At 47.6% G+C, this 27,637-nt stretch overlaps 1 protein-coding gene across 2 annotated transcripts; it reads right to left on the bottom strand.

Moving 5' to 3' along the window:
* Window positions 1–1,962: 1,962 nt before the first annotated feature.
* LOC141069664 (glycogenin-1-like) lies at window positions 1,963–27,009 on the bottom strand. 2 transcript variants are annotated; one of them, XM_073559442.1, is made up of 10 exons: window positions 26,844–27,009; window positions 25,196–25,277; window positions 22,736–22,877; window positions 22,211–22,385; window positions 21,969–22,131; window positions 21,633–21,759; window positions 19,369–19,576; window positions 19,173–19,265; window positions 10,883–10,993; window positions 1,963–2,242 (listed from the first exon to the last, which is right to left on the bottom strand). In XM_073559442.1, the coding sequence occupies exons 2-10, from the start codon at window positions 25,200–25,202 to the stop codon at window positions 2,081–2,083; spliced, it is 1,188 nt and encodes a 395-aa protein (XP_073415543.1). In that variant the 5' UTR covers window positions 25,203–25,277; window positions 26,844–27,009; the 3' UTR covers window positions 1,963–2,080. The 2 variants fall into 2 exon arrangements, with proteins under 2 accessions (XP_073415543.1, XP_073415544.1); XM_073559443.1 differs by lacking the exon at window positions 10,883–10,993 and having other exon boundaries at window positions 26,844–27,001.
* Between the last annotated feature and the right edge of the window lie 628 nt (window positions 27,010–27,637).

Below are 27,637 nucleotides of genomic sequence, written 5' to 3' on the forward strand. Positions count from 1 at the left end.
CTGATCTGTAGGGAATCCTGTCTTCCAGGAACAGGAAACCAACTGATGTGTGGGAGAGGTGCCGCTCTTATGTATCTGTAGGACTTCCTGTTCCTGGAGGGCGGATCCCCTCTCAGGTGGTGCTGTCATGAACGACCGAATAAAAGTTTTGTTTTTTTTAAAGCCTCCGATAAAGGAGGGAACTGTGTTGTCCATTACAATCTGGCATATAAAAAAAAAACAAAAACAAAAAAAACACTTAATATTTTAGTTGATGAGCAGGCATATATGATTTTACTGAAGGACCCTTTGGAGACATACTAGAGAACTGGGGATAATATTGAAGACAGCCCTTGACTCATCTCAAACTTCAATAGCTACATTTCTGAAATTCCCCATGTTTTTTTTTTTCTTTTATGCCCCACCAAAGGTGCATTAGAGGATTATATCCCCCTTAAAGGCCCAATAGTATCAGGCATCAACTATCACAAAACACTGGTGTATATACTGACACTTGAGACAGTTACCTTACTTCTGTCATATATACACGATACATCTGACCTATTGAAATTAGATGTTACTGTCAATGAGGGTGCACAGCTGGCATCCATCGATATTGAGGCACTCTACAGCATCCATCATGATGGTGGTGCAAGGGCCATAGAATACCATTTGTGATTTCAAATGTATTCCTTTAGATCTCAAGGAGTCAAGATGAAATTGAGTAATTTCCAGACTAACTACTACTCATTTATGGGTTATCAAATCAGACTGCCCTGTCCTATGCAAATTCTCTTGGACTGGTGGGAGGATACCATAGTTTTTAGGGACACCTTAGGTTCCTGATGAACATCTAACATCTTTTGGGGACGATACATAGATGATTTCCTGATACTGTGGGACTTTGATTTACTGTTATACACCTATCCAGTGGTGGTATTCCAACCTGTAGATTATATTGGCAAAGCCAAAAGAGCATTGGGATCTCTGGCATGTTGGATAATCCCCCCCATCTCAAGGCACATTAGGGAAATACATAGTGGGGATGTTAAAGGTTTTCAGTTATCGAGTGTCACTCCCTCACGAAGGAGGTGGAAGATGGGATTAAAAAAAAAAAAAAAAAAAAAAAAAGTTTTACAGAAGGAGACCAAGTGGAGTCATCATATGGATTCTGTTGCCCCTACAGGTCTCAAGGAACTATTGCAATTTAGGTTTTTTTTTGCCCTTTTGATCTTCCACACTGGAACCAAATGTATGTTATCCGGCTTTAATACACTGACCCTAATGTGTTTACGCTCATATCTCAGCCCTCATTTTAGGATAATTTCCATTAGTTTTATTTCATCTTGATGGGGGACCATATTTTCTATCAAGATGGCAGAACATGTTTTGGGGTCATGCGCAGGCGCCTGCGGTGGAATGCATATTGAAGCGCACGCAGGTCTTGCTTCTGGTATGCAAGTATTAGCTGTGAGCTTTCCACACCCTATGCCCTCAATCCTGGCAGATATCATCTCCATGCGTCATAATAGGGTGCCTTAGGACTAACCATCAGTGAGCGGGTGTGCCACTTGCAGAGATTAGGGCCAACCTCCGTGACCAGGAAGGGTATACTTTAGGGATACCTTCAGGTGTTATCTAGGCCCCCCTGGGTTGTGTGAATTCTTTAGTTTGATCCGCCATTATAATGGAGGATCTAACATTTTTAAGTTAAAAAACCTATTGTAATTTTAAAAGTCTAAATAAAATTAAGTTTTATTAATGCAGTTTCTGGTGAGTTTTTATTAGTACAGTAATTGTACTCATGTGGTTTTGGCAATTCTTCATTTTATGGGTCGGATTCTGGCAGATACCCCAAGTACTACTCATATCTGGCCGATACTCATATACAAGCGTTTCAGGGCTGGATTCGTGACGAACTATGAGAGAAGACTTACAATACAATCTTCCCGTTTTATATAGTAATGGAGACATCATACAAAATATTTTATCCCAATTTAATTGGAAAAAAAATGCAAGTAAATCAAAACATAATCCTGCCACTGCACAATAAATAATGAAAAACGTTATCAGCACCCTTGTAGAGGTAACGGAAGACAAGTCACTGTAGAAAACGATCCAGCTTCTTTTGGATATTGTCAAAAGAATACTTTCCCATGTAATCAATGTGCCCTTCTTCCCATTTCCTGCGTTCTTCCTCAGTTCTCAGTGCTTCTTCAGCTTCTTGGATGGATAATTCCGAAACAGACTTGGAAAGGTGAGCCTGAATAATAAAAATAATAATTAAAGTTAAAGCAATTGTTTTTTTTTTGGGCTGGACAATCCATTTCAGATTGCGGGTCCTAGATACAATTTGCTTGTGTTGGGATAAGTATAGCAGGGAGCACGCATGTTCAGCTTTTTGGCTAAAAACACGGGTATTACATACCTGGTAATGTGTTTTTTCATGAGACATGACGGCACCACGAGAGAGGGGATCCGCCCAGCGAGGACAGGAAACCTTCAAGATAAAAGGGGCGGCTCCTCTCTCCGCATCAGTTGTTTTACAGAGCACGAGAGGAACTCCGCAGGTTAGTGTACACATAAATAATACAACTTTAATACTGCTAAATTTCCGACACCAAGGGAGTGTATAATACTAATAATGCACCCAACTAATGACGTGATCAATAGGGCGGGAATATAAGGGTGCCGTCATGTCTCATGAAAAGACACATTACCAGGTATGTAATACCCGTGTTTTTTCCATCCTACATGACGGCACCACGAGAGAGTTACAGAGATTTGTATTCTCTTTAGGGGGGGGGATCACTGCTTGTAACACTCTTCTCCCGAATGTGAGATCAGAGGTAGCAGATAGGTCTAATCTATAATGTCTGAAAAAGGTAGATGGAGAGGACCAAGTGGCCGCCTTACAGATTTGGTCGATGGAGGCGTCCGCTCTCCGCCCAGGACGTTGCCATGGCCCTCGTGGAATGGGCTTTTAGGCCCTCTGGAACAGCCCTGCCTGCACTACTATATGCTAGTATGATGGCCTCTCACCCATCTAGCTATAGTTTGCTTAGAGGCTTTAAGGCCCTTCCTTGCCCCCTGATATGAAACAAACAGGGCCCTCTGTTTCCTCCAGGGTTTTGTCATCTCTAAATATTGTAGGATACATCTCCTAACATCTAAGCAATGTAGCCTCTCCTTGTTACCGGGGTTAGGACAAAAGGATGGCAAGACTATTTCCTGAGCTCTGTGGAATTTCGACACTACCTTAGGGAGGTATGCTGGGTCTAATCTTAAGACAACTCTATCTTCCATAACCTGAGTGTATGGCAGGTCTGCTGACAGTGCGTGTAAGTCCCCCACCCTACGTGCCGATGTAAGTGCCACTAATAAGGCTGTTTTTAAAGTTAACACTTTATCTGATGTCACGTCTAGTGCTTCAAATGGACTTTGTTAGAGATGATCGGACTAAGTTTAGATCCCAGGGAGGAGGTTTAGGAGATGGGACAGAGTTAGCTCTAGTACAGGCCCGGATAAACCTGGCCACCCATCTATCATTTGCTAGGTCATAGTTGAATAATGCTGCCCGGGCTGAAACGTGAACTTTGAGGGTGCTGACAGCTAAGCCCAAGTCTAAACCCCTTTGCAGAAACTCTAGCACTGCCCTCACCAGTACTTCTCCCTCCCGTATTGGGCCTGAGGTGGACAAAAATTTTCTCCATATTCTCCCGTATATTTTTGTAGTCACTGGCTTTCTGCTACTGATTAGGGTGGAAATTAACCTTTGTGAAAACCCTTTTTTCCCCTCTAACAGTGACCTTTCAAATTCCAGGCTGTCAAATGCAACCTGGAATTCGGAGGGTGATTGAAGGGACCCTGTGTTAGGAGGTCGTGGTCCTCTGGGAGTACCCATGGGTCCGTCACTGACATCACTCTTAGCCAGTAGAACCACGGCCTTTTTGGCCAAAAGGGAGCTATCATAATTACTCTGGCTCGGTCCTCCCTGATCTTCAGGACTAATGGAATGAGGCATATCGGAGGGAAGGCGTACAGGAGACCTGATGTCCATTTTATCCTGAAGGCGTCTACCGCCAGTGGCATGTCTGCTGGACTTAGAGAGCAGAACTTTTGAACCTGTTGGTTTTTGAGGCGAAGAGATCTATTATGGGTTTCCCCCACATAAGCATAATCCATTGAAAAATTTGACTCTTTTAGGCACCATTCGCCTTGCTTCAACCAGTTCCTGCTCAGAAAGTCTGCCTTCAGGTTGTCCACACCTCGGATATGCAGGGCCGATAATGAGAGAAACTGACGTTCCGCTAGAGTCAGGATTCTTCCCGCTATTTTCATTAATGACCGAGAACGGGTGCCCCCCTGATGGTTCACATATGCTACTGCTGTACGATTGTCTGATAGGACTTTCACGTGATGTCCTGTCAGGTGTGTCAGTAAACCTTCCAGCGCCCTTTCGATGGCTAGCAGCTCCCACTCGTTTGAGGATAGATCTTTTTCGTCCTGAGCCCAAGGATCTTGAAGCCATAGGGTGTCTAGATGGGCTCCCCAGCCCCAAGGGCTGGTATCTGTCGTGACTACTCTGGAGGCTGTATATGTCCAGGGTACTCCCCTTGGAGAGGACTCTATCTGTAACCACCACCTGAGTGACTGGAGTACAGGGTCCGGGATGGTGAGCTTTTGCTCTAACTGCCCCTGAAGCCTCAGATCGTTTTGTAACACACACCACTGAAGTTCCCTTGTGTGAAACTGAGCCCATTTTATTGCTGGTATGCAGGAAGTTAGGGATCCCAACACTGACATGGCTTTCCTCAGAGTCATTACTGGCTTTCTTAATGTTGTCCTGATTAGGTTTTTGATTTTTTCTTTTTTCCTCTGGTAGGCGACATTCCTGCACCACCGAGTCTATTGTTAGGCCCAAAAAATTCTGGATCATTGTTGGTTCTAGTTTGGATTTTTTGAGGTTCAGTTGCCAACCCAGAGTCTGAAGTGTCTCCATCACTATCTTGACTTGTTCCTGACAGTGAGAGAAATCTCTCCCCACTATCAGGAAGTCGTCCAGATATGGTATTACCAGAGCATCTTTTTCCCTGAGATGTGCCGAGACCTCCGCAATCAATTTCGTGAAGACCCGGGGGGCTATTGCTACCCCAAAGGGCAGAGCCCTGTATTGAAAGTGATGCCACTGAGATTTTATCTGGACTGCCACCCTGAGATATTTGCGGTCTTGCTGCCGGATCGGGACATGATAGTAAGCATCCTTGAGATCCAGGACCGCCATGTAACACCGAGGAAAGAGGAGTTTCACTGCAGATCTTATGGCTTCCATCTTGAATGATGGGACTATCAAATATCTGTTGAGGTCTTTCAGATTTATAACTGTCCTCCAGGAATTGTCTGGTTTCTTTATTAGAAATAGGGGAGTAAAAGCCTTCCTTTTTTTCTTTTTCCGGAACTTCTTCCAATACGAGTTTCTGTATGAGTGACAATACCTCCTCTTCCAGACTCTTGTCTTTCTTGAGAAGATTGCACTGGAGTCTGAATGAATTTTTGTGGTGGCCAATGGTGGAACTTTAATTCCAGACCTGACCCTACTATCTGTCGGATCCAGGTGCTGGATGAGATTCTCTCCCAGGCTGGGAGGAAGTGAGAGAGCCTTCCCCCCCACCTGAGAAGGACCGTCACTGGGAGGATTTTTTGGCTTCCCTGGAGGGCTTGCCAAAATAGAAGCCTCTACCTCCTCTGTATCGCCTGTCAGAATTGTTTTTGTCTCGATCTCTGAATTGTTGCTTTCTGAATTTTCAGCCCCTCTGAAAGGAGCGCCGAAACGCTTGAAATGGTTGTTTTGGAAAATTTTCCTTTGTATCACCCGCTTTTTCCAACACGTCATCCAATGCTGGTCCGAACAAGAAATTTCCCTCACATGGCAGAGAGCACAGTTTCATCTTTGCCTGAGTGTCCCCCGGCCAGCATTTTAGCCATACTGCACGCCGTCCTACATTGGTTAAGGCTGCTGACTTTGCTGCTAGTCTGGCCGAGTCTGCAGAAGCCTCTGCGAGAAAGTCTGCCGCCGCTCTAATAGCCGGTAATGCTTCCAGAATTGACTCTCTGGGAACTCCATGTTCTAGTTGATCCTCCAAGTTGTCTACCCATATCTTTAGAGACCTAGCCACACACGTAGCTGAGATAGCCGGTCTTAGTGCCCCAGCCGAGGTTTCCCAGGCTGTCTTAAGGCAATTGTCCGTCTTCCGGTCCAGCGGTTCTTTCAGAAACCCCAGATCCTCAAAGGGTAGGGAGGTTTTCCTGGCGACTTTTGATATCGCTACATCGATTTTGGGAGCCCTATCCCAGGATGAGGATGCCTCTTCCTCAAAGGGATACCTCCTCTTCAGAGAGTTAGATATCTGGGACTTTTTCGCTGGTTTTTCCCCATTCGCGTTTTATGAGCCCTTCTAGTTGCTCATTAATAGGGAAGGTTTTACGCTTTTTCTTTTGTAGTCCACTGAACATGAGTTCTTGGGCTGTCTTTTTTGCTCGCTCCTCTACCAGCCCCATGGTAGATCTGATTGCTTTAATAAGTTCATCCGTAGATTCTACTGAGAACGTATCTTCCCCATCTGAGCTACTATCTGAATAGTGCGTTTTATTTGAGTCCTCCTCTGACCCTGTATAGTCTTCTTGAGAGACCCCTGAGGGGCTGGATCTATCCCTAGTTTTCCTATCTGCATCCGCAGATTGTAATGCACTTACTGACGTACAAACCTCTGTTTGAATTAGGGACCTCAGACTATCCGAGAATGAGGGAGTCTCCTCCGCTATTGTTTTGTTAATACACTCCTGGCATAACTTTTTATTCCAGGCTGTTCCTACGGGACTTTTGCATAAAGCACATTCTTTATTCTTAGATTTTCCCCTACTTTTCTTAGGGACTTCCTATACTCCACCCCGCCAATGTATGTAAGAGAGGGAGGAGAGGGAAGAGAGGAGACAAGAGAAAGAACAGACATTAGAGTACTGGACTTTCTCGTAGTTCACTCACCACTCGGACGCTTTCATAAAACGGGTACCGGATCTGGAGGCTGACTGGTCTTCTCACTGTCTCCTAAGGAGACTAGGGACCCCTCCTTCTTGCGTTGACGATCCGCCCGTGCGCTGCCCGAGCGGCTTCCACTGCTGCTGCGGCATGTCTGGCTCTTTTCGTGTGAGCGTGACCGCCTTTCCTTTGCTTCCTGGCGTGGTTGTATATGCTCTGGCGAGGGGCTCTCCATCCTGCCATATATGTCTGCTGCTATCCTGTGCTGAGAGCAGTCACACCCGACCATGTAATGGTGTAGTGACGCCAGCCACTACCGGTTTAAATAGCAGCCCCCAGCTTCAAGCTGCTTAGCAGGAGCCACCTAATGAGAGCAGTCACCTTCAGCCTAAGGCCTGTTTCACACTTCCGTTTTTTCAAATCCGTCAAAATCCGTTGGTTTCCGTAAAAAAACGGATCCGCCATTTTTTGCAGGATCCGTTTTTTTTGTCCCATAGACTTACATTAGTGGTTACCGCGGATCCGTCAAAAAAACGGATCCGTTTTTTAAAAAACGGATCCGTCTGCATCAGTTTCCGTCAAAAAAACGGAAACGGATCCGTTTGGCGGACACAAAAACGGAAGTGTGAAACAGGCCTTAGAGGGAAGGTTATTACTTTTTTTTTTTTTTTTTAAATTGGACCGCCTGGTCCCCGTACCCCGCTTGCGCCCTCTGTGCGCGCGCGCCACTACCTGTGTCCGCGCGCCCCCTAGTGACTGCGCACACCCTCCTGTGTCTCTGCTGTGCGCGCCACCTCTACTTCCGGGTCGCCGCTTACCACTTCCGGTTTAGCGTCGGCTTCCTCCCAGCAAGGCCCCGCCATGCGCGCGTCCTTGCCGCCCTGGTGTGCTCAGCGGCGCGAACCCGGGTTTTCCGGTGAGCGCCTGGGCCCCATACCGGTCACCTGCGCTCTCCCTCTTACCTGAGGAGAAAGGATGGACGATCCACTATACCACCAACGTATACACCAGGTAAACCTTCCAGAGCCGAATTCTGCGGGGACTGGCGTCTGGTCTCAACAGGGCGGGTACACCAATGTGGCACCCCCGAGGAGCAATATCTTCGCCCAGGCACCGATGTGTCACATGGGCTGCATGGCCACCGCACGTCGACAGGGAGGGAACACGGAAAGTGGCCTCCGTGGACGTCTTACGGGGTACATTTACATCTTGGAGGGTACACCGCCTGTGGTCTCCAAGGTATCCAGCTTCACCCGGGCATCTGCCCCATTGGCTGTGGCCATGCACTCGCTCAGGGGGGGACATAGGAATATATGACCCCCGAGGCGACTACCGGCACCTGTATCAGGTGTAGCAGACCGGTGCCTGCTATTTGATCACCCGGCCCAGGCATCCTCTTCTTTCTTCCAATCATCAAGAGGTTTTCATCTTGAGGGTTTCCCATCGAGGACAGGAAACCAACTGATGCGGAGAGAGGAGCCGCCCCTTTTATCTTGAAGGTTTCCTGTCCTCGCTGGGCGGATCCCCTCTCGTGGTGCCGTCATGTAGAATGGAAAAACATTAATTTTTATAGGAGTCTTCCCTCAAATGAGGAGCGTCAGTCTAGCATTTACAATGCAGCTTTTAAAAAAAGAATTAGATGAAAATGTTTCAAATTCCTGTTAGTTTCCACATTGTACCCCCCATACTCTATCCCACAAATGCATGTTTTGTGCAGAAAATCTGGGAGTAAATTTGCCATTTGTGATACAAGCAGCTTTCAAAAGATGTCCAGCATTATGTGATGTGAAAAAACTAGTACTACAACCCTTGGAGCCAAGAAGCCAACTATGACTGAAAGGTGGGCCCATATGCATGAGCATGGACTGGAATCTGGCTTAAAGAGGTTGTCCACAAATATTGGCTGCAGAAGACCAATAGGGTCAGGACACAAGAGTATCGAAACAGCACCGACCCAGTAGTCAAGTATAGCAATATTCTTCCCTGTATCACTGGATACATTATAAAGTATTAACCGTGACTTTGGGGCCAAGAACTCTGACAGGTAGTTGATAACTACTTGCGTGTTCTGCCATGCAATGAGGAGTTTCAGGCTCCGGGTTCATGTGACCTCACATCAAAAAGAACAGCTAGTTCACCAACGGTCTGCTGTAATTACGGGGCGTCACTACAGACATCGTGCCGACTGACAGCCGGCTCTCCACTGCCTGTAAGCATAGCAGCACTGAAGCCCCAACGGAGAGGGGGGGTTGGGGGGGTTGTCCAGGACTATTTAGTAAATTTTGAAGTAGTTGACAATCGATCATGAACACAATCCCTTGTCACCACTTGCATTAAAAAAAAACGTATGTGATTGAGGCTAAAAAAAAAAAAAAACAAAAAAAAACAAAACACTGGACTAATTTCCAGGAAAAACATGTGTTTTTGCGCTTTTTTTATTTATTTATTTTACAGGCGCATCCACATGCTCACTGGCTATAGTTGGCAATGTGTTTGTTTCCACAAAATATGCTGCGTTTTTTTCGCGGAAAAACGCATCGTGTACACTAAAGTTGCAGAGTTCATTAAAAAGAATGGGATGCTTCTTGTATGCGTTTGAGGGGAAAAAAAAAACGCTTAAAAAATGTGAAAAACGCTTACATGAGTACACAGCCTAAAAGAAAGTCTTCGACACAAAAACCTTGTATAGAAACACTGCACTGCCACAGAAAACAGATCCATTTACTTGGATGAGGCAATACAGACCAATCAGTAAATTTAAGATTTTCCCCATTCATGCCATGTCCTCCCCCCCCCCCCCCCCCCCATCCCCCCATTTTCTATACCCCAAATTTGACGCATGTTTTGTACAGCAAAGGCTACAAGTCATTATGACCAAAGGTGTGAACTCTGCGCTAGGCACGGTGGGGATAACGCATTATTCTAGATGACATTAATCTGCTCTAAGTGATTGATTATTCAGCAATGTGATATTCACAAAAAAAAAAAAAAAAAAAAAAAAAAAAAAAAAAAAAAAACACTCAAGTACTAAAAATATGTCTTACAAAATTAAGAACTTTCCTCATATAGGAGGTGTATATTTATGAACTGGATGCAAAGGTCCATAGGATCACTATATGCATGTGTAGACAATACAGACTAAAATGTTTTTAGTATTGTAAAGCCCTGGTAGAGTAGAGGTAAGTTGACTTATTATAGAAGTATACACCCCCCTTTACCAGCTATAAATGCATGCATGCATGCAGCACTAATCAATAACACCAGAAATGAAACATTTATGTATTATTCAGCACATCTTATATGGATAGAATGGATTTGAACTGGTAGGTCTTTAATCATTTGAGAGTGTTTTGCCTTTGACAATATAAGCCAGACACTAAACAAGATACATTAACTGCTGGCCTTCACATTAATGTCAATCACTACAGAGTGTGCCATTATAGGAAGTGATGGCATATAACTGTTATACAACCACCTAGTCATTGGTGGGGGTCTGACTGCCAGCACCCATGCCATTTTTATTTTGTTATATATACACACACACAGGCTCTGGGGGGGGGGGGGGGGGGGGGGTGTCTCAGAGGTCAGAACCTTATTGCATGCCATTAATTTTTTAGTTGGGATTACCCCCTTTAGGGAGCAGTGTAATAAAGATGAATAATCTAGAAATATTTTATTCCATGGTGTTACTGCAAACAGTAATAAGTTACCATTACAATGGAGAGAGCAGCTGATTATATGAAGGCTAAATACTGACACCTTAGTTTTAAGGTCTAGGTAATTTTGAAAGCAAAAGGTAATTAAAAAAAAAAAATCATAGTAACATCGCAGGAGAAGCAGGTGATGGAGGAGAGCCGATGTAAATACCATATGGAAGGAGTCTTGAGTTACAGGCTCAGGGCTCAGTTGGGAGGGGAGTAGGTCTTGACCTTGAAGACTGTCATCAAGTGCACGCTGCTGAGAACTACTACCGGTTTGCTAGAAAGACAGCAGTTAGATACATAACCCTGTTCCCAAAGTCATCTTTACAATGCATTACAGAAAAAACCCCACAAAGGATTCAATCATATGATGGCCAGGAAACGGTGTCATGTGCACTCGAGGAATGACAGCCTATTCTGAAAAGTTACCTCAAAAACCAGGTAAGCAATCTGTACCACTGAGCGGAGATACCAGAAAGACCACGTGAAGGAGTGGTGCAGTATATGGCAAAATATTTAAAGATAACCCAATTTAATAAGTTAGGACTCGTGCGAGTCTCTTGCATGAAAACCTGGCACTGCCACTCCGACTGGAGCATGCAGCTACAGGTATTTCTATGCAGCCGCACGCTCCGGGTCCCAGTGCCAGCATCGGTGCCAGGTTTTCACACGAGAGACTCACACGAGAATCGTGCAAGTCTCTCGGAAGTGACTATGAGCCCTTAGGATTGTAGACATAGTAGTTCTCCAATATCAAGTTATGATCAGAAACCTATTAATTGACAAAGGACTACTGCTTGCAATCTGAGGTGTCTGCAAGCAAAGACTAGAATTTGAAGTTTCTCATAGCCACAAGTAAGGCTACTTTCACACTTGCATTAGGAGGCGCAGCGTACGCTTGGTGCGAAGCTCCACCCCCTGCCACGCCTCCTCTGGTCAGCTCGGCCTATGGGTGCATGTGACCTGCATACCCTGTCTTTAGAATTGGGTACGCAGGCATGCTTTTGCCGGCACACGCGTCCTTTTGATGGTGGGCTGACCTGCGCCAAATGCAACGTGTTGCATTTTGGTGCGGCTGGCGCACCATCAAACGGACGCAAACGCCAGCAAAAGCATACCTGCGCACGGCCTGCGTACCCAATGCTAAAGAGGGGGTATGCAGGTCGCCTGCAGCGGTATGCGCCCATAGGCGGAGCTGACTGGAGGCGGCGTAGCAGGGGGGGGTGGAGCTTCACACCAAGCATACGCTGAGCCTCCTAACGCAAGTGTGAAAGTAGCCTTACCAGGATGCCCTCACTGATACTATTATTACATAAGGTAATGGAGACCACAGACAACATACATTGTAATTTTCTAACAGACGGGACTTGTAAAATGGCGCCATTGTATTGTAAATGTATTTGCCAATGTCACAAGTAGAAAACCAATAAATGAGGGTCCCGAATCCTGCTGTAGGAATTGCTACCATAATCTTTAAAACAAATAGACCTCTAAGACACTGTGGTGTGACAGTTTGTCTTTCAGTTGTATGTACCTACAGAATTTAAATTTTTTTTTTTTTTTTAAACACAGAAGAAAAGGGTGGAACTACTCTCGCCCCTTTGATGCATTTTCTTCAAATTTGACAAAGTCACGAAGAACCATCCTATACTTGTGTCCATAATTCAGCAGAACTGACCACTGCATCATTTTTCGATAAGTGTCCCTTTGGATTAAAAATGGGGGTGCTGAAGACAAGCACAATAGGAAATTGAGGGAGAATTTACCAAAACTTGTGAACTTTTACCATGGCTATCCTAATTTTGTGTCTTGCATACAGTGCTAGAAAATCCTAAGGCTATGTGCACACGCTGCGGATTCTGCTGCGGTTCCGCAGTGTTTTTGGCCCTGCGGAACTGCAGCAGTTCCGCAGACATGGTACAGTACCATGTTACCCTATGGGTTTTAAAAACCGCTGTGCTCACGCTGCGGTTTTTTCCGCGGTTTATAAGCCGAAGCATGTCAATTGTTTCTGCAGATTCCGCTGCAGTTTCACACCTTTAACATAGTAGAGGTGTGAAACCGCAGGTCACTTTACCTGCGGTTCCACACGGAAAACATGGATTTTTGTGAGTACTCACCGTAAAATCCTTTTCTCCGAGACGCTCATTGGGGGACACAGAGACTGTGGGTGTGTGCTACTGCCGTCTGGAGGCCGACACCAAGTATACAAAAAACAAGTTAGCTCCTCCTCCGCCGCATACACCCTCGCCCCGACAGCGGGTGGAAACCAGTTTAGTGCAAAAGCAGTAGGAGAACATAACAATAAATTAACCTTAACGCAGAAAACTATATGTCTGAAAAAGGACCACCCTACAATAAATAAGGAATTAAATAAAAAAGAGCCAACTGGCTATCAGGGTGGGTGCTGTGTCCCCCAATGAGCGTCTCGGAGAAGAGGATTTTACGGTGAGTACTCACAAAAATCCATGTTTCTCCTTCGTCTCATTGGGGGACACAGACTGTGGGACGTCCTAAAGCAGTCCCTGGGTGGGAGCAACTCACCAATCCACACCGCATGCCCACCTGTTTAAAGGTGTGCCACCGCTGCCTGGAGAATTTTCCTACCCAGGCTCGCATCCGACGAAGCCTGAGTATGTACGTTGTAATGTTTAGAGAACGTGTGCAGGCTTGACCACGTTGCCGCCTTGCATACCTGCTCTGCCGAAGCCTGATGCCGAAGCGCCCAAGAAGCGCCCACTGCCCGAGTAGAGTGTGCCCTTATTCCAGGTGGAACCGGCGTGCCTCTAATACGGTAAGCCTCCTGAATAGTAAGGCGAATCCATCTGGCTATGGTCGACCGTGAGGCTGCGAGTCCCTTCCTGCGCCCTTCAGGGATCACAAACAACGAATCTGTCTGGCGAAAAGGCGCTGTCCTCAACACATACCTCCTGAGGGCCCTCACCAGGTCCAGCGTGTGGAGCGCCTTCTCAACTCTGTGTACTGGAGCTGGACAAAATGAAGGCAAAACGATGTCCTCATTAATATGGAATGAGGACACCACCTTCGGCAGGAACGGCGGAGGTGGTCTCAAGACTACCTTATCCTTAAAAAAGGTCAGAAACGGTGCTCTACAGGATAGGGCTGCCAGCTCCGAGACCCGCCTAATAGAGGTTATCGCTACCAAAAACACGACCTTCCTGGTAAGGTATGGCAATCCGACCTCCTGCAATGGCTCAAAAGGAGCTTCCTGCAGGACCCCCAGCACCAGATTAAGGTCCCAGGCGTCTAAGGGAGCTCTAAAGGGGGGCACTAGATGCGAGACTCCCTGAATGAAAGTTTTGACCTGCATAACGTTAGCGATCTTTCGCTGGAACAGAACAGACAAAGCCGAGATCTGTCTCCTCAGGGAACTCGGAGCCAACCCTGCGTCCAGGCCTGACTGCAGAAAGGCCAGAATGTTGGGAACCGAGAAGGACAAGGGCGCAACCCCGTGCTCTCGACACCAGAGAAAGAAAACCTTCCAAGTACCATGATAGATCCTCGCCGAGGCCGGCTTCCTGGCGTTAATCATCGTGGCTACCACCTCACGCCCAAGCCCCGCCTGGGTCAGGACCCAGGACTCAACGGCCATGCCGTCAAACACAGGGCCCCTAAGTTCGGGTGGTAGATCGGCCCCTGGGACAGCAAGTCTGGCCGTTCCGGTAGACGCCATGGCACGTCTGCGAGGAGCTGTACTAGATCCGCGTACCAGGCTCGATGGGGCCAGTCTGGGGCCAGCAGAATTGCCGGAACCCTCTCCCTCTTGATCTTCCTGATTACCCTCGGGAGAAGAGGCAGAGGGGGAAAAAGGTACGGGAGCCGAAACTGGCTCCATGGAAGAACCAATGCATCCGCTGCAATCGCTCACGGGTCCTGAGACCGGGCGACAAACCTGTCTAACTTGGCGTTCTCTCTGGAAGCCATCAGATCCACGTCCGGAGTTCCCCACCGCTGGCAAATCTGCCGGAAAACCTCGGGGTGCAGGGACCATTCTCCGGCCGCGACCCCCTGCCGACTCAGGAAATCTGCTGCCCAATTTTCCACGCCTGGTATATGGACCGCTGAAATTACTGAGTGGTGCCTCTCGGCCCAACGAAGTACGTGTTCTCTCTCGCGCATGGCTGCCCTGCTGCGCGTGCCTCCCTGGTGATTCACATACGCCACTGCCGTGGCATTGTCTGACTGGACCCGGACTGGGCGACCCACTAGCCAGTGCTGAAAATGCTGCAACGCCAACTGCACTGCTCGAATCTCTAACAAGTTGATCGGCAGAAGGGCCTCCTGGGGAGACCACTGCCCCTGTGCTGTGTGATGACGAAACACTGCTCCCCAACCAAGAAGACTCGCGTCGGTTGTGACCACCAACCACTGATCTGGAGGAAAGGGTTTCCCCTGAAGGAGAGAGGAGTCGCGTGTCCACCATTGCAGTGCCCGCCGGACCTGAAAGGACAACCTGCACTGATGATCCAGGGAGAAAGGACTCCTGTCCCATGCTGCCAAAAGAGCATGCTGCAGGGGGCGAAGATGAAACTGTGCAAACGGGATTGCTTCTATTGCTGCTACCATCCTTCCTAGCACCCTCATCCCAAATCGAATCGTGTGAGGGCCTGGCCGCTGAAGACTCCGAACCCCTCGCCGGAGCGCCTGGGCCTTGTCTCGAGGGAGAATTACCAACCCTTGGGAAGTGTCGAAAATCATCCCCAGGAATGGAATCCTCTGAGCAGGGGTAAGACATGACTTCTTCCCATTGACTAACCATCCCAGGCGGGATAGGGTATCCAGCGTAATGCCGACATTCTCCTCGCACGCCTGAAAAGACGATCCTTTCACTAACAGGTCGTCCAAGTATGGCAGCACCACTATGCCCCGAGAATGAAGAATGGCCATAACGACCGCCATCACTTTCGTGAAAACCCTGGGTGCCGTGGCCAACCCGAACGGCAGAGCCACAAACTGGAAATGCCGGCCATTTATCGCAAAACGAAGGAACTTCTGATGCGGAGGAAAAATAGGGATGTGCAGGTAGGCATCCTGGACATCGATTGAGGCGAAATACTCTCCCTGCTCCATGGCCGATATCACTGATCGGAGGGATTCCATCCGAAAGTGCCTGACCTTGATGAACCCGTTTAGGAGCTTTAGGTCCAAAACCGGTCTTACTGTTCCATCCTTCTTGGGGACTGCGAACAGGTTGGAATAAAATCCCTGGGCCTCTTTGCCCTCTGGTACCGGGATAATGACCCTGTTGTGCAGAAGAATCCTGATGGCCCCTAGCAATGCCTCTGCCTGGGATTGCAATTTGGGAAGACGGGATTGAAAAAATCTCCTTGGAGGGTGTCCGATAAACTCTATTCTGTACCCGAATGACACCAATTACGCCACCCATGCGTCGTGTGCCACCTTGACCCAGACGTGGCGGAACCTGAGCAGACGACCGCCTACTCTGGTGTCCTCGGGTACCTGATGCCTCAAGTCATTTTGTAGAGGGCCTCTGAGACCTAGCTCCCTTGACCTGGGTGGACGGCCCCGCATCCTCCCCAGCGGGTTGGCTCTATACGTGACCTGGCGCTCTGTCTTGGTTGCGACGAGCTGGGGCAGTAGATCCGGCCGCTGATGCCCATCCTGGGGCGCGAAATCCCCGAAATCGCGCCTGTGGTTGACGAAAGGGCGGTCTGCTCTTCTGCTTTGGGAGAAAGCTACTCTTTCCCCCCGTGGCATCTGAAATAAGCTTGTCTAGCTTCTCCCCAAAAAGCCGATTACCCTGATAAGGCAGAGATGTTAACGACTTTTTAGAAATCGAATCGGCCCGCCATAGCCTTAGCCACAAGGCTCTCCTAATGGCGATAGCGTTTGCTGCGGCTAGCGCCGCGCAATTAGCCGCATCCAAGGATGCATTAATTAGATAGTCTCCTGCCATCGAGATCTGATTTGCTATCTCAGACACCTCTACCGGCAAATCTCTGTCCTGCAGGACTTTGTTCAAAGACTCCGACCACGACATCATGGCCTTGGCCACCCATGTAGCTGCGAAGGAAGGCAAAAGCGCTGACCCCGATGCCTCATACACCGAGTGGGCTAGACCCTCTGAGCCGATCCGTGGGGTCCTTAATGGAAGACCCACTAGGCACCGACAATGATCTTGAAGCCAGGCGTGACACTGGGGGGATCCACAATCGGAGATTCCACCCACTCTTTACAGAACTCTGGTGCAAACGGGTACCTTGTCTCTAGCGTTTTCTGCCCTGAAAAACGCTTGTCTGGGCATTCCCTGTGCCGCTGTACCGTGTCCTCGATTTCAGGATGGGTGCTAAATAACCCTATGTGGGCGCCTGGCCTTTTTAAAAGATATCTTATGCCCAGCGGCCAGGGAGACGTCCTCCTCAATACCAAGAGTCTGATTGACGGCCTCAATGAGACTGTCCACTGTCTCCCGACACCCGGGAATATCCAGATCCAAGGCTTCCTGCCCATACTCATCCGAACTCTGCTCGCTCTCAGACAATGGTGATGGAGAGCGAGATGCCGCACTCACAGATGCCGAAGCACCGGAGGGGCCCGGAGACGCCATATGGGTTCTTTCCCTGTACGTCTCTTTAGAGAGGGTACGGCCCCTGCAGGCCGGCGGCTCAAGTGAGGTGGATGAACCTTCCCAAACCGGAGAGCCGTTGTCTCTACCCCTATCCGGGGCCTGAAGGGTCTCGATCGCCTTCGTAAGTGAAGCCATAGACCGCGATAGCGATAACCCCCATTCCGGGGGCTCCGACCCCCTGGGCTCCGTTGGCGGGGAGGGCTCCTGGGCGCGTTCGGAACTACAGGCCTCACATATCTTAATGGTCTGCGCTCGCGTGAACACAGCCCCACAGGAAATGCATGCGGTATAAAGGAAGGTGTGCTTCTTCCCTTTTCCAGACATATAGGAAAAGGTTTTTTCCGCAGTATTATGTCTTTTTTTTTTTTTATGGCATCCAGGGGTATGAGGAGAAGGAGGACAACCTGCCCTAGTGTGGCCAAGACGGGGTCGCACTTACCCGAGCTCCGGCTGCCTCCCCGTGCTCCTGTGCTGCTGCTGGCGCTCGACTGCTGTCTGGAGGCTCCCAGCTGCTGTCTCCCTGGGTAGGCTGTGATGCTTCCTGACCGCGGCCTACCCCATTCTGACGCTGGGGCCTCCATTTAATCCAGCGCCCGCCCAGTATCCAGGGGCGGCGCTGGATCTGAAGTCGTTGGGGGGCGGGCGCTGGACCCGACATCACGCTGGGGGGCGGACCTTCCCCCTGCCAACGCTGCGGCCCAAATTTCAGCCCTGCCCCCCGCCGCACCGGGGGGGCGGGCCTTCCCCGCGGCCTAGGCCGCAAGCTAAATTTCAGCCCTGCCCGCCCGCCGCACCGGGGGGCGGGCCTTCCCCGTGGCTTAGGCCGAAGCCGGGGGCTAAACCTGAGCCCTCTTCCCTGCGGCCTAACTCGCCCTGGAACTGGCGCCTACTCAGCCCGGCGTGCTCCTTCCCCCGCCCGGCCACCTAGCGCCGTGGCGAGGGAGAAGGGGAACACGCCGCTGCCCCTGCTGCGCCGAAGAAGCCCTCCGCCTGCAGGTAGAAGAGGGGAGCCGCTCCAGCCCCTGGAAAGTACGCTGCAGCCCTGGCCTGGAAAAAACCTCCCGCTGCCCAGGAGCCCTGCTTACCCTGAGGTAAACTACATCTTCGGACAGTGCAGGCACCCTAGCTCCGTCCGCCTTGGCTGGGCGAGGAGAGGGACCGTCCGCCACCACGCAGTACCCGATTGGCGTAGCCGTGGGGCCGCACAGACTAGTCTTGTGCCTCTGTGCAAGCCCATGGTTTTGCTACCTAGGGGTGGACAGGGCTAAGTCTGGCATACTGTCCCACGTCGCGGGAGAGGGAACGTGGAGGGACACTCGCACGTGGTCGCCCGTTGATGGTTTGGGGAAATCGGATCCTTTCAATAGGATGCGTTGCCCCTGTCATATCTTCTTTAAAATAAAAAAGAAAAATAGATGTCTGGGGAAAAGTCCCAGAGATGTCCCTCGGTGCGGGAAAGGATACGCGGAGGAATACTCGCGCGTGCTCGCCCGTTGATGTTTGGGGGCGATCGGACTCTTTCAATAGGGTCCGTCGCCCCAGTCTCCTCTTCATAGCAAGAAAATGTTAAAAAAAAAAAAATAGTCTGGAGAGACCCAGACTGCGTGTGCCTCCATCAGACACTAAGCAAAAAACTGGTTTCCGCCCACTGTCGGGGCGAGGGTGTATGCGGCGGCGGAGGAGCTAACTTGTTTTTTGTATACTTAGTGTCGGCCTCCAGACGGCAGTAGCACACACCCACAGTCTCTGTGTCCCCCAATGAGACGAAGGAGAAAACCCGCAGGTGAATCCGCAGCGTGTGCACAAAGCCTAACAATTCAATGAGTAATAGACACCAGATACTTACAGGGATCCCAGGATCGGCAGAATGAGCTCCCTCGGAGCAGTCATATACCGGATTTTCACTTTTCATCTGAAGTTCTATTCTTCCACATTGATACTGGAGGAAATTAAAACAAACTTAGCATGTCAATAAGTCTGAATTTTAGACATCTCAAAAATGCTAACGAATGGTGTAGAAGTGTCCAAACTCCTAGATTTACCTTATCTGTGGTGTTAAACTCCTCTTGTTCCATTAATAAAGGCAAAATGTCAGAAGTGTAGATCTCCCACCAGTGGATAAAAAATAAAAGGTGCTGATCTCCATTTAGCGCTTCCTCCTTGACAATCCATTTTGTTTGTGGGTTATATTTACAATTCCAAGGTTTTGGGGTACCTATAAAATGAACAACCTTTGCCTCTGATCCAAACCTGTAATAGAGAAACAGATATGAGGAGACTTCATTCTGTTATTCCATACAAGTAATATTTGAATACAATATTGAGGTGACCCAGTATTATGAGGTCCTACTGTGCCATCAAAACAGATCTGATCCATTGGAACATCTCTATAACAAGACGTTAACAGATGCTTGAAGTTCTGCAAGCTGTGAGGTGCAACCTCCATGGAATTGTCTTTGTAGGACATCCTACAGATGTTTGATCATACTGTGATCTGGAGGTGGAGGCAAAGCCATCACCATAATCTTTAGGTCATGTTCCTCCAACCACCCCTGAACAGCATTTACAGTCTGGCAAGTATTCTTTCAAAAAGGACACCGCTATTAGCTCATGTTGCCACTATGAAACAGTGTAGTTGGTCTGTACTAAAACTATAACCTATGTGTCAAAGTAACAGCCACGTGAATGCCAGGACCAAAAGGTTTCCCAGAGCATCATACGGTCTCGGACCACCTGCTGTCCTCAGTGCATTGGGACAACATCCCTCCCGCAGGCAAGTGGCAGACCTACCACCAGAAGTCTGCATTATGTAAAGCCGCACATGTCCAGGCCACCAATTGCTTCATTGTCCACTTATGATGCTCACATACTAGTAGTAAGATTCCATCAGTGGTGGAAGCAGCATGGGCACCAGTGTTCTTTCCATCATTGCTAGAAATAACTTGCCAGTGTGGTTAGTTCCTGTTTTATTGGACCACAGACTACTCCTTGCACTCCGAAACAATGAGCCCTATGCGACCACTGCTCCACAGGGGCCATAGTCATGGGATAATGAAGTTATTCACTTAGAAGTTTTGACTGACTGGTGTAAACCATGGCTATAACACATGTTTAACTAAATAACCCATTTTACCTCAAAACCACCACTATTACAAACTAGCACAGCTTGTATTTGAATTTAAAGGGATCTTCAACAATTAGAAAAACATTGTTGCCTTCTTTCATTAACCGCACTACTCGTCTAAAGGTTTTATCTAGAGTTGAGCGACTTTGGTCGGATCGGGTTTCATGAAACAAGATTTGTTTCAGATGAAACTGGTCCGACTAGGGCAAAAAAAGTCGGAGTTTAGTCCGAAACCCGACCCCATTGACCCGCATTGGGGTCGGGTTTCAGACGAAACTCGACTTTTTTTGCCCTAGTCGGACCAGTTTCATCTGAAACAAATTTTGTTTCATGAAACCCGATCCGACCAAAGTCGCTCAACTCGTTATATCTACTGCTTTTAAGTGAAAGAGCTCCAAGATCACAAAGAAAGGCACAATGTTCTTTATGAAAACAGGGCAGCTATATTTTCATAATCCTGGACAACCCTTTTAATACTGTCCAAATGCAGTGATTGGCATTTGAGGATTTATTACAGGACGTATTTGGTGTCACTTATTACAGATTCCATACAGGTTTTACTTTACAGAAACAAGAACTGATGATTTTAACCCCTTCACTCCCAGAGCTTTTTTTTTTCAATTTTTTCTGTTTTTCGCTCCCTTCTTTCCAGAGCCACAACTTTTTTTTAGCTTTCCGTCAATATGGCCATGTGAGGGCTTATTTTTTTGGGACGAGTTGTACTTTTAAACGACACCATTGGTTTTACCATGCTGTATACTCGGAAACTGGAAAAAAATTCCAAGTGCGGTGAAACTGCAAAAAAGTGCAATCCCACACTTGTTTTTTGGCTTGGCTTTTCTGTTCATAACAGCTGACATGTCACGTCTTTGAGGTGGGCTCACCACCAGAGCCCACCTCAAAGCAGGGGATCCTTACTGATGACGTACTATTCCATCGTCAGTAAGGAAGGGGTTAAGAACAGGATGAGGTCACACGTTTCTAAATGTCATGTAACATTTGACAACCCTCTATGCACAGCCTAAATTCAATCCTGAGCTTTATGTAGTGGTTAGACAAGTATAAAAATGGAAAAACCACACAAGACATTAAGATCAGCATGACTTGTGCTGTATAACACTCCGCTCTAATGCACCTGCCAAACTGGGCTCAGTTACATTCAGATGGATCATTGTTACTTACTGTTTAAATGCAGGTATATAAGTGTATATACAACTTATGCTCAAGTTATAGATGAAAGGCAAGTGTTTGCTGATGTCTGCTGTTGCCCAGTTGCTAAAGAAACTGTTGAGCAGGCCCTGGTCACCACCTGCAAAAAGTATGGAGAAACAGAATGAGTTCCACTGCTTTACGTACAGGTAGACCGATCATCTGTCATAAGGCTGTGATGTGGAAGCCATGTTGGTTATCACACAGACTTGCCATATTTAATTTATTTAAAATGCATGGCATAAGCTTAAAGTTCTGGAATATCTTGACCAATATAGGAAGATGTCCCTATATTGACTATAACCTTACCATCAAAGCTGCCATTGTCTTCTGCATACTGCAGGAGACGTCCAAAAGTGTCAAGTGAAGGTCTAAAGACAAACACCCCACTATTAAAACAGTCAGGCCAACCGGAATCAGGAGCTGCTGAAAATTCTTCCCGATCGAATAATTCGTCGATATTACGCAGAGCCTGTAACATACATACACCATAGTGTCTCGCATTGTGTTATACTCAGCAACGGTATTACATGTAATACAAATGCACTTACAATTGTGTCTGCATCCATGTACACACACTTTGTATACTGGGTAAGGGTCCAACACTGAATTTTGGTGAAGGTTACTCCAAGTTCTGGACGTTTGAGTAAGGAGAGCCGCACTAAGTCTGCGCTGTCTAGGGTGTCCACCTCCAAAACTTCATCAAAAACTTTGCTGAGAATTGCCCTTAAAAACAGAAGTATATGGAAACGGAGCAGTGGTGTTAGTATTCAGTGTTGGAGGAACATGTCAGGCGCAGCCAATATACCGCACGTCTAGTGCAGGACCTGAAGGGGCACCAGGATTCCCTTTGGTATTTTGGTCCCACACCATCACACTCAGGTCCAGCATTAGGAGTGACGCAGTCTACATGAAAGGTCTCTGATCAGTTGAAGCAGAGACAAGCAAACTGTATTTTTTATGTTTTTAAGCATGTAGCAATTTAAGCAGAAACTGCTAGTAACTCATTTTGGAAAGAGTTTAATGCTTTATGCAATGAAAAATTAGGAGCAGCCTTCATCTATGCCTGGTCTTACCTCATACGACCAGAGACTGGAGATGTAATCATTACCACCAGCTTGCGGGAGGTTTCATGATTCCTTAACGATTTTCCCAACACTAATGCGCCTTGACAGTATGTATCATTTGTGCAAAGGGTCACAAAGGCTTGGTCTGCAACTGGAAGATTAAAAAGAAAAATACACTGTAGATTACACAGATGTCTAGAAAGTGCCACTCCAGTGCTTGTTGTATTAGTTTACGGCTGGAGTGGTGCTTCTAATCCATGGTCCCTCACACTAAGTCTTATACCAACCTGCCACCATCTTTACCTTCCATCGCCGCTGCTCCCATCGGTCTCCAGCAGGTTCTGACCTCTTGGATCACTTCACTGTTTGCTAGGGGTCACTTTTCAATGCAAGTTTATGAGAGCCTTGTCCTGGGTTTCAGACTTGTGTTGAGTGCTTGTGATTTACTTCTGACTTCCGGTGGTCAGCAGTTAAGGTCCACTGTGGGACCGGAGCAGCGCCGATAAAAGGTGAAGACGCCAGCAAGTATGAAAGTATGTATAAGAGTATGGGCAGGGAACTTTGAGTAAAAGCAACACCACTGAAGTGGTGTATTAATAAGAATACCATGCTCCCCCCCCCCATCCTGGTGGGTTTTAGTCTGTATAATGGTACAATATCACCAAAAGACCACTTGATAAATGGGAATGAGTCAGCAGGTTTTTGTTAGTTAATCTGAGAGCACCATAGTGTAAAGGCCCTTTTACATTTAGCGATGCACCAGCGATCCGACCCGGTCAGGATCGCTGGTGCATCGCTAAATGATCGCTAGTGAGCTTTCATACAGAAAGATCTCACAGCGATGCAGCAGCGACGCAGCGCACGATACTTACCATTCACACACAGCGATCCTGCGTCCTCCCGCCCGCCTCCACGCGTCGCTCGTCGTCACAGCAGGAAGTCTCAGCAGGAAGCGCCCGACGAGAAATGGAGCCGGACATTCTCGCGCGATCAGCGATGGACAGCGGGGGAGCCGGTCGCTGGTATCACACATAGCGATATCGCTAGCAATATCGCTGCTGCGTCACAAAACCAGTGACGTTTTAGCGATATTGCTAGCGATATCGCTTAGTGTAAAACCCCCTTAAGGGTAGAGACCCTGATTCCAGGGTTATGTTTGCCCAGCAGCTTACTGTAGTCTCAATACAAATCAGTGTTTTATCAGCAGTATATTATCACTGCAGGACTTTGTGTCAGGAGCCAGGCAGCCCAGCTTGCAGACAACGAGCAATGCACCAGAAAGCTGCCCATCACTGGTGTGGCTCAGGGGTTTTACAGAGCTCCCCACACACGGCACTGATTATATATTTTTTTTGTTTGTTTAAACACATCCATGTCCTTGAAATCCCAACATTGAGTTGAACAGAGTTCACTGGAAATAAATGCATCCCCCCCACCATAAAGCACTGAGCTGCACAAGCATGCACAGCTCATGGACTCTGCTGCCTGGCATGCTGAATACTCACACCATGCCAGTGTTCCTTGTGACAAGTAGATGTAGCAAAGCTACAGTAGTGTATGGATAAAATGGATTCTCTCTCCGGAGAGGTGAAGTATATGGTTCTTTATTTTGTCTTCATCTCTTACAGGGAACATGGGCCTCAATGGATTGGGTGTAAAAGATGAGCATAAGTGTTCATTTTTAATTCAATAAATGAGTGTCATTATTTCAAATAAAGGACTGTATTCTGTGTTTTTTTGTTTTTTTTAACAATTTCACTAGGAGTTAGTAATGGGGCTGTCATGTAGATGCCTCTCCATTACTAAATCCTAGGCTTAAAGTTACCAGGCTATAATCAGCCCCCAGCTGTCCCTCTACTGGTTAATAAAATTGAGGAATCCCATGCCCTTTTATTCAGAAATGTCATTTTTACTAAATTACATTTACAGTAAGCTACATGCAAAGAACTGCTTCATACATAAAGATCTCAAGAATATTTCCATGGAAATCTTTAAATTACAGAATTCTTCTATGTAAAAGCTAATGTGATCAGGATGTCAATTGGATGCTAGGTGATAAAGTTGTACTGCACGCAGAAAAAAAAAAAAAAGTTAGTGTGTGCCTTCTATATAGAGAAGGTAATGAACACTTGTATGGTACAGTATCAAGAAGTCTGCACTGCATCCTCTATCTGGTGGTCTCAGTCTCTTCCATAACCAGTACCAGATACAGCAAAAAAAAAAAAAAAATTCCAAGAAATCAGAAGTCTCATTAATGTCCAATGTTGTGAACCACCAAGGATTTATTTGTTCTGGAGGAATCAGTGTTTTCTGTACACATGGTTCCTATCCTAGTAAAATATGGCAGCTCACACCCAGATCTCACTGATGACTTATTAGGAGGACATGTGACTGGGACCAAAATGTGCACATTTACACCCAACGTGATCATACATCCCTCCTCACTCCCAACTAAGACATGATACTTACCAGGCATGCTGAAGATCCTATGAATCAGTATCTGCAGAAAGATATATCCCACCGGGCCACATACAGGTGATCAGTCTTCCTTCTTAAAAGCATTACAAAAAAAAAAAAAAACACACACCTTATAAAAAAGTCATACAAGGGTTAATGATTAACAGGGTATTCTCAAGGTCACATGACCATTGTCAAGTTCTCTATAGTACATGGAATTCCTTTCTGTAAATCAGTAACAGACGGGTAGTGGAGATAGAGGCATGTACTGGGCCATCCTCTGCTTCACACAGGTGGAATTTCGAGGGCTGTGGTGCCATGGGTAGACATAGCCCATTATTGATAAGCAGTACGCGTGTAAGCACAGGTGTGTAGGACTTCCAGCCGGTCACTCCGACTGTCTGCTTACCAGTCCCTGCACCACACACCTCCCCTCCATAGAGGTTAATGACCTCCTGAGTGGCAGCATTTCCTAAAAATGCTAACAGTATCACTAGCAGGACAAGCACTTGTCAGTTCCCGTAAGAGTACATCCCTATATCTGTACGCACTTGCTGCTTCCCATCACAGTGGCCGGCGAGATCTTAGGAAATGGTATGAACCGTCTGTAGAGAAGAGTCGCAGTGTGACCAGCGCTGGGGATTTAATGATCTGCGATATCAGCACAACTACTCCGAAAATGTATTGTGTGTGGACACATCCTAACAGACCCTCATCTCTTTAGACTTCACCATCAGCTGAGACTTAGATTGCACAGATTAGTGGGGGCCCCAATGGCCAGACCCACCACACATCCATATCTGGAGGCAACATGCATGCTTAAGCCTTTTCTTCCTAGTGCCTACAGGCCATAAGATTCAATGGAAGGCAGGAGTGTGGATCAGGAGTTCAGGCTCTAATATCTGGGTACATCTATGAGGGTGCAAAGACCCCAGTCACAGAAGAAAACACAGTAAGTGGGGGCCCATGGCTGTCAAGTTACGCCTCTGCGGGACAGGAGACCGACTGAGCATGGACGCTGAAGGCACAGTAATCCGTGCATGAACCTGGACCCGAAATACATCACCGGGGCTAAGATTCAGCAAAACCTTTACACCCAGAAGCGGCATAAAAGCCACAACATTGGCTCCACTCGGCCCACCTATACTAAAATGGGTGGGACGCCACAGCGCGATCAAGTCATGAAAAAGTTGTGTCTTCCATATGCCAAAAATCTCACCCCTCACCAGGAGTACTGCGCGGCTTTATACCACCGGACCTTTCCTCCACAGCTACTTAAATGTAGCAATCAATTGCCTCACACCAGATAAATTATACAATTAAAAGGCTGAAAACAACCCCAATAAGTAATTCACTTCTCTTTTTTTTGCCATTTTTCAGGGTGTTACATGGTATCTAAAATGGGGTCACACAAAGCCGGCTGATCCCGCAGAGACCCCTCATAGGGTTATATAAATACTGAAATAAAGAAAACCCTACACCCTTCTTCCAATTTCAGCAAACCCCCCCTAGAAAGAGAAAAGCCCCTCCGTGTCCCCCTCCGGCTGCAGCAGCGCCCACCCCTCGCAGCGTGACACATGTGACATGGTGGCTGCAGCCCCCTATGAGGCTCTGGAGGGGGACGACCCTCAGGGTGCAGCGCGCCATTAGCCCCGGAGACCTGGTCAGAGAGGAGTCCTCCAGCTGCCCTTGCCGTCAGGATTCGTGCGTGGAGGGCACGGTGACACTCGGCTTCCCCCGAAGCCTCGGCGTGGAGCTGCAGGGAGGCGGGAGCTGTGCACAACTGGACGGGATTTATAGGCCCACCCCTCCTGTGCACTGATTGGAGAGACCACCCACCCCTGCACCAGGGCTTGTTACAGGGCAGTGCTAGTGGAGAGGTAGCAGAGTGGTGCTAAGGAAAAGTGGCCCGCTTACCAATCAGCTTTCACCTCTTATTCTTCACAGCTGCTGTAAAGTAAAGAAATCTCTAATCTGATTGGTTGCTATGGGCAGCTAATGCATCTTTTTCTTTGTACCAAGTGATATATTATGCCCTGCTTATACCGCACCTTTATATAGCACATTATCATCACTGTCCCCATTGGGGCTCACAATCTAGATTCCCTAGCAATGGCTTTGTAGAGTAGGAGGCAGCCCACACAAACACGAGGAACACATACAAACTCCTTGCTTGTTGTCCTTGGTGGGATTTGGCCCCAGTTGTTCAAGACTACAGTGCTAACCACTGAGCCACCGTGCTAATCACTGAGCCCATAGCAGGGGATGAGAGGGAGTTCAGGTGGTGAGATCCCCAGCATTTGTGGTAATGAGGCCTGTATGTCTGTGTGAAGGGGATTAAGTTAATAATGTTCATTGTTGTATTTATGCCTTTTAGCTACATGTACTGCCTCATGTATGATATGGTACTGCTACCACTTCAGGGTATTACCATTGCTTTGTCTCCATGTTCTT

Source organism: Dendrobates tinctorius, unplaced genomic scaffold, assembly GCF_039654945.1.
Source record: "Dendrobates tinctorius isolate UK_male_01 unplaced genomic scaffold, ASM3965494v1 ptg000270l, whole genome shotgun sequence".
Lineage (NCBI taxonomy): Eukaryota > Metazoa > Chordata > Amphibia > Anura > Dendrobatidae > Dendrobates > Dendrobates tinctorius.

Bases quoted from the DNA above. Each gene is read 5' to 3' on its own strand.
- LOC141069664 (XM_073559442.1), bottom strand. The intron at 19,266-19,368 runs GTAAATCTAGGA...AATTTCCTCCAG, and splicing joins AGTTTAACACCACAGATAAG to TATCAATGTGGAAGAATAGA. The intron at 10,994-19,172 runs GTAAGTATCTGG...CTGTCTTTCTAG, and splicing joins CTGCCGATCCTGGGATCCCT to CAAACCGGTAGTAGTTCTCA.